Source organism: Salmo salar, chromosome ssa01 (assembly GCF_905237065.1).
Source record: "Salmo salar chromosome ssa01, Ssal_v3.1, whole genome shotgun sequence".
NCBI lineage: Eukaryota > Metazoa > Chordata > Actinopteri > Salmoniformes > Salmonidae > Salmo > Salmo salar.
The window spans coordinates 27,821,854-27,833,022 of NC_059442.1; the positions used below are offsets into that span (position 1 = coordinate 27,821,854).

Genomic DNA, 11,169 nt, shown 5'->3' on the forward strand with positions numbered 1-11,169 from the left:
TGTATCACGATTCCAGTTGGTCAGAAGTTTACATACACTAAGTTGACTGTGCCTTTTAACAGCTTGGAAAGTTCCAGAAAATTATGTCATGGATTTAGAAGCTTCTGATAGGCTAATGGACATCATTTGAGTCAATTGAAGGTGTACCTGTGGATGTATTTCAAGGCCTACCTTCAAACTCAGTGCCTCTTTGCTTGACAAAATGGGAAAATCAAAAGAAATCAGCCAAGACCTCAGGAAAAAAATTGTAGACCTAGTTCATCCTTGGGAGCAATTTCCAAATGCCTGAAGGTACCACGTTCATCTGTACAAACAATAGTACACAAGTATAAACACCATGGGACCACACAGCCGTCATACCGCTCAGGAAGGAGACACGTTATGTCTCCTAGAGATGAACATACTTTGATGCGAAAAGTGCACATCAATCCCAGAACAACAGCAAAGGACATTGTGAAGATGCTGGAGGAAACAGGTACTAAAGTATATATATCCATAGTAAAACGAGTCCTATATCGACATAACCTGAAAGGCCGCTCAGCAAGGAAGAAGCCACTGCTCCAAAACCGCCATAAAAAAAGCCAGACAACGGTTTGCAACTGCACATGGGGACAAAGATCATACTTTTTGGAGAAATGTCCTCTGGTCTGATGAAACAAAACTAGACCTGTTTGGCCATAATGACCATCGTTATGTTTGGAGGAAAAAGGGGGATGCTTGCAAGCCGAAGAACACCATCCCAACCGTGAAGCTCGGGGTGGCAGCATCATGTTGTGGGGGTGCTTTGCTGCAGGAGGGACTGGTGCACTTCCCAAAATAGCTGGCATCATAAGGAAGGAAAATTATGTGGATATATTGAAGCAACATCTCAAGACATCAGTCAGGACGTTAAAGCTTGGTCTCAAATGGGTCTTCCAAATGAACAATGACCCCAAGCATACTTCCAAAGTTGTGTCAAAATGGCAAGGACAAAAAAGTCAAGGAGAGGCCATCACAAAGCCCTGACCTCAAGCCTATAGAAAATGTGTGGGCAGAACTGAAAAAACATGTGCGAGCAAAGAGGCCTACAAACCTGACTCAGTTCACCAGCCCTGTCAGGAGGAATGGGCCAAAATTCACCCAACTTATTGTGGGAAGCTTGTGGAAGGCTACCCGAAAAGTTTGATCCAAGTTAAACAGTTTAAAGGCAATGCTACCAAATACTAATTGAGTGTATGTAAACGTCTGACCCACTGGGAATGTGATGAAAGAAATAGAAGCTGAAATAAATCCTTCTCTCTACTATTATTCTGACATTTCACATTCTTAAAATAAAGTGGTGATCCTAACTGACATAAAACAGGGAATTTTTTTACTAGGATTAAATGTCAGGAATTGTGAAAAACTGAGTTTAAATTTATTTGGCTATGGTGTATGTAAATTTCCGACTTCAACTGTATAGTGCAGTATGATTACACCTGTAGGCGTTTTCCAATTTAACAGAGATCCAGGCTCTAGCTAAAGCTAGAGGAATAAATATTGCCTAGGGAGACATCCTCCATAGGCAAGAAATGAAAACATTAATCTCTCGGTGTGCTCTGTTACGTGCCACCGGTGCCAGTGGTGCCAGTGGTGCCAGTGTCTTGACATGGGAAACACGGCACACACTCATCTCTTCTGTGATCTTATCGTCATGCAGACAGAACGGCTCTCTGGTTTATGGACGTTGTCCACAGTCTGGAATGTGCCCATGCATCCCAATGACCTTGTTCATAAACCATTGTGGGGCTTGATAGTGACCGGCGGTGGTGGAGACTTTGTGATGATGGTGATATCTGTCCTGAGGCAGGGTGTGTGTCTGCATGCTGATCAGCTGACTACAGCTCTGACCTCCAGCATGGGTTCACGACTGTGGAAATGGTGAAGGATTTAGATTTTAGCTTGTGTACGGAGATGTATCTGTGTGTGTGTGGTGGGGGGGTGTTACAATTGAGATGTTATATGCAGGAACTCTACGTAATTTCAACATCTGTCGTGTCTTTGGGGTACCATTAAACGGAAGATATGTTTATCAATTAGCTCCCTGTAATTATTATCACGCGATTAAACTGATTAATCGTTTAATTGTAATTAACTAGGAGATCGGGGCACCAAGGAGAATATTCAGATTACAAAGCTATAATTTTCCTAATATAACTTTCCTGTACTATAATATTATATTCTATTATAGTATAGGCCGATTATCTTCTAGTTTCAATGGTGTATTTTACCTCTAGTCCAGTCTCATTCCAAACGTCGTAAATTGTTGTATCTGCACGAACCCAGTCTTTACTAAAATCATCCATACATCAATTGTCTTAAAATCATTTATTTACTACACTAAGTAATTAACAGAAAAACATACAAACAGCAACTATCGTCACAGAGGATTGGTAGAGGAATGTGCCCTTGTGGGCTAAACAGGCAGGTCGGCCTGTTGAACAATGGATCATAAAAGGTCAGCTGTGGCACACAGAGTTCATTAATATTAACAATTGACAATTGAAGGCTCACTCATTCGGGAACAATTGCAATCAATATATATTTACGCTCAGTGTGTCGTTCTGATTCTTGTTGGAGAGTAGTTCTGATGGAGAGTCTCTCTCTCGGTTAGAATGGATCTTTCAAAGCGACATTCATTAATGTCGTCATCGAATGGTTGTTTCGTTGGTCTTCGCGTTCAATGATATAATTTACTTAGCTGCAGACTAATAATTAATATCAAAGACTTGTTCTTATTCTGTCAGTATCAATAGTCTAAAAGTTAACCACGTGGTATGGTTCACTTTCAGTAGAGGAATTGGAAGGTAAAACCTATTAGCCAACGGAGTGTAGGCCTGGTCTGTAGAAATGTAAATCAGGGGGTGTTTTATAGTGCCCATAGAACAGCTTGTCAAATGACGCCTGGTCCTGTATGGGTCCCTGGGGGCGTGCCTATGACTGAGTTAGATTTGGTTACAGAAATACAATTCTATCACATTACATCAGTACAATAGAATCTCAATGTCTTACAAAGCTTTATCCTTATTAATACATTCCATACACCCATATGATGCAAGTCTTAAGCTGAGTCTATTATATAAACAGTTTTATGGTAATATGGCTATATTGTCTCTTCTGAGTATCACAAAATTGTACCAAGCGGATCAGTTCGTAGCTGGATTCCTCACCAATCTTCCATACCTTCTCCAGAACACAAAATGTCGCTTGGCTCTCCAATTCTATAAGTTGGAAGAATTTCCTGTGTCTCTCTATGGGCCATGTGGCCAGAGACTCTCCTGGAATTTTAGAGTTTTTACGACCCTTTACACACAGGGTGGATTGGGGGGAAGGTAGGGGGGGGGGTGCAACAGGGAGGAGGTCAACTGTCCTCCCTGTACCAAAAGAGGCCAACGTCATGACACATGGATAATTGACTATTTGATCAATGAGTTTACAACCTATATTCACCCACTTAAAAAGACAGCCAAAAGTTAGTTGAATTTCCAGTGGGTTATCAGTATGCTTTGAACCATCTAAAAGCACAACCAAATTCCAATGGAAAAACAATGTTTGGTTTTTGGTTTAGTTGTCACCCAAATGTCTGTCACTTTGCTTTCAAACATTTAAAAGCACAGCAACATTCAAATGGGAATACAATGTCAGATATTATGTTTATTTATACAACAGAAAGTGTTATCACTTTTCTTCATCTATTAGCAGAACCAAATTACCTGGATTGCAGTTGAGATTACATTAACAGGATATGGTACAAGAGACCAATGCCGTTCGAGATTCTGAAATTGAGCACACAGCTATGCAATCTCCATAGACAAACATTGGCAGTAGAATGGCCTGTACTGAAAAGCTCTGTGACTTTTAACGTGGCACCGTCATAGGATGCCACCTTTCCAACAAGTCAGTTCGTCAAATTTCTGCCCTGCCAGAACTGCCTCGGTCAACTGTAAGTGCTGTTATTGTGAAGTTGAAATGTCTAGGAGCAACAACGGCTCAGCCGTGAAGTGGTAGGCCACACAAGCTCACAGAACGGCACCGCCGAGTGCTGAAGCACATAGCGCGTAAAAATTGTCTGTCCTCTTTTGCAACACTCACTACTGAGTTCCAAACTGCCTCTGGAAGCAAAGTCAGTACAATAACTGTTCGTTGGGAACTTCATGAAATGGATTTCCATGGCCGAGCAGCCGCATGCATGCCTAAGATCACAATGTGCAATGCCAAGCGTCGGCTGAAGTGGTGTAAAGCTCACCGCCATTGGACTTTCGAGCAGCGTTCTCTGGAGTGATGAATCACACTTCACCATCTGGCAGTCCGACGGACAAATCTGGGTTTCGCTGATGCCAGAAGAACGCTACCTGCCCGAATGCATAGTGCCAACTGTAAAGTTTGATGGAGGACAAATAATGTTCTGGGGCTGTTTTTCATGGTTTGGGCTAGGCACCTTAGTGAACGGAAATCTTAAGGCTACAGCATATAATGACATTCGAGGCGATTCTGTGCTTCCAACTTTGTGGGAACAGTTTGGGGAAGGCCCTTTCCTGCTTCAGCATGGCAATGCCACTGTGCACTGTCCCATGTTTCATAAGCTGAAATAAAAGATCCCTGCAAGTTTTGTACTTACAAGAATCTTATTTCTCTAAAATATTGTGCACAAATGTGTTTACATCCCTGTTAGTGAGCATTTCTCCTTAGCCAAGATAATCCGTCCACCTGACAGGTATGTCATATCAAGAAGCCGATTAAACAGCATGATCATTACAAAGATCCACCTTGAGCAGCTTGTGCTGGGGACAATAAAATGCCACTCTAAAATGTGCAATTTTGGCACACAACACAATGTCATAGATGTCTCAAGTTTTGAGGGAGCGTGCGATTGGCTTGCAGACTGCAAGAATGTTCACCAAATCTGTTGCCAGAGAATTTAATGTTAATTTCTCTACCATAAGCCATCGCCAACGTCGTTTTAGAGAATTTGTCAGTACGTCCAACTGGCCTCACAACCACAGACCACGTGCGGTTCATCCTGTTTCTCGTAGCGATGTCATGCGAGTCTCAGTTCTAGGTGTATTAGCCACTTGTAGGACATTACCTGTGGTGTGCAGTTATTTGGACTGCACACCACTCTGTGGACGAACGATTTGCTGATGTGTACAGAGTGCCCCATGGTGGTGGTGGGGTTATGGTATGGGCAGGCATAAGCTACGGACAACAAACACAACTGCACTTTATCGATGGCAATTTGAATGCACAGAGATGCAGTGATGAGATCCTGAGGCCCATTGTCGTGCCATTCATCCGCCATTATCATGTTTCAGCATGATAATGTACAGCCCCATGTCGCAAGGATCTGTACACAATTCCTGGAAGCTGAAAATGTCCCAGTTCTTCCATGGCCTGCATGCTCACTAGACATGTCACCCATTGAGCTTGTTTGGGATGCTCTGGATCAACGTGTACGACAGAGTGTTCCAGTTCCCAATAGACAGCAAATTTGTACAGCTTTTAAAGAGGAGTGGGACAACATTCCACAGGCCACAATCAACAGCCTGATCAACTCTATGTGAAGGAGATGAGACGCACTGCATTAGGCAAATGTTGGTCACACCAGATACTGACTGGTTTTCTGATCCGTGCCTCTACCTTTTTTTTAAAGGTACTGTATCTGTGACCAACAGATGCATATATGTATTCCCAGTCATGTGAAATCCATAGATTAGGGACTAATTTATTCATTTCAAATGACTGATTTCCTTTTATGAACTGTAACTCAGTAAAAATATTTGAAATTGTTGCTTATTGCGTTTATAGTTTTGTTCAGTATAGATCATTTGATGTATTACTTGTGAGGCACAGCTGAGTAATAATTTGCCTATTTTTTTTACTGGCCTGCATCTGATGGTCAGCCTGAGGGGAGGGAGAGAGCAGTGATGAGGCTGCCTCTCACCCAACTCACTGTCCCTCCTCTCTCCCTCCCTCCGCTGAGAAAAGGGGACACAGTCTTCCAGTTGATGGCGAAACTTAAGTCGCACTGCATTATTTCTGCCTCATGCACCAATTCATGTTGTTACTCCTGGGACCAGAGAAATTGAAATATTCCCTGATATTGAAAAATACACAAGCCGCTAATAATAACAACACAAGCTTATGGAAACACTTTGCTGTACTCATTCATTACAGCTGCAGTGCTGGTTGTAGCTTGAGTGGAAGTGACCACTGCTTTAACTTGTATTTTTTGTTGAGATGGAGATGTGAATCCAACATATCTAGTATTGAATGATATTATTAATGTAAGACTCTCAGTGACTGATGTGTTGGTTGATTTATTTATTAACCACCACATTAAACTCATTATTCTCTCCTGTTTCCCATGTATGTTTCTGGGTTCAGTTTTGGAGCTTATGCGGCAACGCCCTGACCCCTAAGCGAGGAGTTTTTGGCAAAACGGGAGATCTCCAAACCATCCTCTGTCTGGCCTGTGCCAGAGACGAGGTCACATATTCAGGTGCCTTGAACGGGGACATCTACGTCTGGAAGGGCATCAACCTGATCCGGACAGTTCAAGGAGCCCACGGGGTAAGTGTGTGTGGTAGCTGGTTCCAACCAGCCTTAGTTCTGCCACACTTCCTGGTGGCGTCTCTTGTTTATGCGTCAGTAGTGGGCTGTAGCTTAGGGAATGCTAGGCAGCAGGCTCTCTCAGATCAAGAGATGTCATGCTCTGCGGCTCATGCTCAGGCTGGTTTTCATTCCCCTACAGCCAGCCCCCACGCATCTGCAACAGACCTGCTTTCACATTCAGACACAAAACTCACTCAGTCACACTGCCTGCCTGCCTACACCCACCTTAGTGCTATCGTTAGATCCATCCAGTGGATGATTTAACAGGTCATCATCCATGTTCAACTCACAGACCTGCGACTGAACAACTCCTCCATCCATAGAGCTTTGTTTATTTCGACTGATGAAAACATACAAGAGGACATGTTTAGCAAGGTGACGGTGTGCCATGTAGCCCCTGTGGCTCTCTTTTATTTTGCTCAGTGGAAAGGATCAGCAGTTTACTACTGGGGATTAAATTATATCTGTGAGCTCAACAGCTGAATGCAGGGTTGGACGGGTGGGGGAGGGGACTCTACTGTGGTCCATGTCTGTGCTTTGAACTCCAAAGAGACTTCTGGCTGGCTCAACCACAGGAATCCTTCCCACCAATCACTGTGTTCCACAGCAGGCGGCTCCCGGAGCCTGCCAATAAAAAAGATATGAGAAGAAAAAAAACAATGGTTCAAACGCTTTATGTAATGCACCGTTGTGTTATCTCTTCACGCAGCAGCAACGGTATAATTGTGAAAGCCTTGTTAGACATGTGTCTGCTGCAGCAGAGCTGTTGCTAGTTGCTGTACCACAAGTCTGTCTTGCTCATTTATTGTGCACATCCCCACTGACAGACTGTCATTTCCTCCAGTCAGGGATTTTCAGCATGAATGCCTGTGAGGAGGGCTTTGCCACCGGGGGCCGGGACGGCTGCGTCCGGCTATGGGATCTCAACTTCAAACCAATTACTGTCATCGATCTCAGGGAAACAGACCAGGGATATAAAGGTGACATACAACTCCCCCCTCTTCTCATCTTCTTTTCCCACACAGAGCCAGTCCACAGGATGTGAATGTGCACTGAATGGATAAATGAACCAGGGTGTTCTTCTCATGTTGTTCTTTAGTACAGGCCTTTTGTATACCACTAGACTCTTTTCTATTACATCTAGAGGATGTATTCTAGGTCACTAATAGTTGTTTCCTTTCTTCTTTCTTTTGTTTGATTTGTGGTCTTGGGCCTAACAGTAGCTAGAGGTGAAAATAGCAGAGGTGGGTAACAGTGTGCAGGGCACTGGACAATCAGAGTCCTACCCCTGTCCTTATGTGCATAGAAGTCCCTGTATTATATTGTTCCATTCCCCTTGTTGGTTTTTCAGCCCAAAGTGTTGCCTACATATTTACTGTATGTACGTATGTTAATATGTATACATGTATGAATATATGTATACCTTCATTCCTTCTTACATTTACTTACCAAAGAGACAGCAAACTATACTGTCTCCATAACAACCACCATATTGTGTAATCCTCTTGTATTCCTTCTATGTCTTGTTCTGTTTGTTACAGCTATTCTGTGTGTGGGTGTCTGTCTACATGTTGTTATCCATTTAACTGTTTGTGCATGCATGTGTGTGTTGACAGGGTTGTCAGTGCGCAGCGTGTGTTGGCGGGGGGATCATATCTTGGTGGGCACCCAGGACAGTGAGATATTTGAGGTGGTGGTCCACGATCGCACCAAGCCCTTCCTCATCATGCAGGGTCACTGTGAGGGGGAGCTGTGGGCGCTGGCTGTGCACCCCACCAAGCCCCTGGCCATGACCGGCAGTGATGACCGCTCTGTCAGGTGGGTGACCAAGCACAACCACTGTCATACCCCAGGACTAGTCTATGCTTATTATATCCACAGTGTCCCTTACACAAATGCAGCCACTGAAATGATCTGGTATATCCAAAGCAATGTTTACATATAGGTACACGCATTCACTTCAGGTACTTATGTGGTTCATGAGGGAATTGGACCCACGTGACTGCTAACAAAGTTGTCTATCCCTCTGTCTCTCCCTCTGTCTCTGTCTCACCCTCTGTCTCTCCCTCTGTCTCTGTCTCTCCCTCTGTCTCTCCCTTTGTCTATCCCTTTGTCTATCCCTCTCCCTCTGTCTCAGTTTCTCCCTCTATCTCTCCCTCTGTCTCTGTCTCACCCTCTGTCTCTCCCTCTGTCTCTGTCTCTCCCTCTGTCTCTCCCTTTGTCTATCCCTTTGTCTATCCCTCTCCCTCTGTCTCAGTTTCTCCCTCTGTCTCTCCCTCTGTCTTTGTCTCTCCCTTTGTCTCTCCCTCTGTCTCTGTCTCTCCCTCTCTCTCTCCCTCTCTCCCTCTGTCTCTCCCTCTCCCTCTCTCCCTCTGTCTCTCCCTCTCTCTCTCCCTCTCTCCCTCTGTCTCTCCCTCTCTCTCTCCCTCTCTCCCTCTGTCTCTCCCTCTGTCTCTCTCTCCCTCTCTCCCTCTGTCTCTCCCTCTGTCTCTCCCTCTGTCTCTCCCTCTGTGTCTCTGTCTCTCCCTCTGTCTCTCCCTCTGTGTCTCCCTCTGTCTCTGTCTCCCCCTCTGTAGAATATGGAGCCTTATAGATCATGCGCTGATAGCTCGCTGTAATATGGAGGAGCCTATTCGCTGTGCAGCTGTGAGCACAGACGGCATTCACCTGGCGCTGGGCATGAAGGACGGCTCCTTTACTGTCCTACGGGTCAGGTGAGTACAGGGCAGAGGTCAAAGGGCACTTCTAGTTCTTTCTGATTAGCTTGGTATATGAACTTCATGTTAACTTCCTTTTTTGTTTGCAATTTCATTACTCATTAACAATATGCCAGTTAGTGAATGCATGGATATTCAATTTAATTCAAGGAGGGTTATTTAAAGAATGTATTGAATGACCTTTCTAATAACGCTCTCCCGCTCCACAGAGACATGACAGAGGTGGTCCACATCAAGGACAGGAAGGAGGCCATCCATGAGCTGAAGTACTCTCCTGACGGAGCTCACCTGGCCGTGGGCTCCAATGATAACTCTGTGGACATCTACAGCGTGGTGCAGAGGTACAAGAAGGTGGGAGAGTGCATTGGCTCCACTAGCTTCATCACACACATGGACTGGTCCACAGACAGCAAGTATCTGCAGACCAATGACGGCAACGGAAAGAGGCTCTTCTACAGGATGCCAAGTAAGTCTGTCAATGAGACGTCTCGGCATGTAGATAAATGACACTGAAGAGTCTTGCTGTCTATGGGAAGGAAGTTAGGATTTCTCTTGTATCATTACCTCACTGATATGAATTATATTTTGCTGCTATGTGTGTCATGTACTTTATGCTTTGTTGTGACAACAGTGACGTATGGCCATGAGACAAGATGTCATGATGACTAATGTGCTGCTCATTTGATGTTTTAGTTGCACATGATGGAGTTATTATTGTCTTTCTACTCAGGCGGTAAAGAGGTCACCAACAGGGAAGAGTTGAAGCTGGTGCAGTGGTCCTCGTGGACGTGTGTGTTGGGCCCCGAGGTCAACGGAATATGGCCCAAATACTCAGAGATCAATGACATCAACTCTGTTGACGCCAACTTTAATAATCAAGTTTTAGTAACAGCAGATGATTATGGATTAGTGAAGCTTTTACGGTACCCGTGTGTAAGAAAAGGTAAGGATTTCCATTGGTTCCTTTGTTCGTTGATGTGATGTTGTCAATTTATTCGTTGATGTGATGTTTATGCATTTACAAATTAACCAAAAACTACTCTTCTCTCTATCCCAGGGGCAAAGTTTAAAAAGTATTTAGGTCACTCTGCCCATATAACCAATGCCAGGTGGTCACATGACTACCAGTGGGTGATAACTATTGGTGGAGCTGACCACTCAGTGTTCCAGTGGAAGTTTGTCTCAGACAGAAAGTCGAAAGAAGCTCTTCACATAGCACCTCAAGGTACATGACTGTCCCATTTCGATGACTGCCTCATTCTATTCTACCCCAATGTGAATATGACTCTGTGCAGACAAATCTGGTAGACTCTGTGACCCTTCCCCTTGAATGATGTTCCTTATCCCAGCTAAAAGCTTTCTACACAAGGTCATAGATCCACAAATATACATTTGAAGTGATACTAGCTGGAAGAGCACTTTTGTGTTTGTATTCAGCTCCTACAACCTTGTCCTCATTTGTAAGTCATGTTTCTCAACTAAATGGTCAGACAGGGCTGTGCTGCGCTTTGTGAAATTAAACCACATACTAACTGCCATTCCATTTCATTTTCCTAATGGACCCAGCAAGTCAAAGCCTAGCGGTGCCAGGGGTACTCACTGCCTGGTCTTGGCACGGCCAACCGAGTTTCACTGCATCAGTCTGAGTAATAGGGCTGTGGAACGGGGCAAGCAGTCCACCACTTAAGACTTTTCAAAGGCTTGCTTGATGAATATGAGCTGTCATCTTCACCCATTTGTGATCTTAGTCTTGGCTGAAATGGGACTCAATACTGGTTGTCTACTAGTTCTGGATTAGTGTGTTTAACCTTATTAAACAGAC

The 11,169-nt window shown here is 44.2% G+C and overlaps 1 protein-coding gene across 4 annotated transcripts in view; it reads left to right on the forward strand.

Annotated features, from left to right (window-relative positions):
- Positions 1-11,169, forward strand: part of LOC106591625 (echinoderm microtubule-associated protein-like 5) — a 69,017-nt gene that overhangs the window by 35,139 nt on the left and 22,709 nt on the right. For all 4 annotated transcript variants that reach the window (XR_006769410.1, XR_006769411.1, XM_014182907.2 and 1 more), the window contains exons 5-11: positions 6,403-6,588; positions 7,475-7,610; positions 8,247-8,448; positions 9,207-9,344; positions 9,557-9,813; positions 10,078-10,290; positions 10,405-10,572. Coding sequence is in view for 2 of the 4 variants with exons in the window: in XM_014182907.2 (XP_014038382.1) it covers positions 6,403-6,588; positions 7,475-7,610; positions 8,247-8,448; positions 9,207-9,344; positions 9,557-9,813; positions 10,078-10,290; positions 10,405-10,572 (1,300 nt within the window). In the remaining 2 variants the exon portion in view is untranslated. The remainder of the gene's footprint in view (positions 1-6,402; positions 6,589-7,474; positions 7,611-8,246; positions 8,449-9,206; positions 9,345-9,556; positions 9,814-10,077; positions 10,291-10,404; positions 10,573-11,169) is intronic.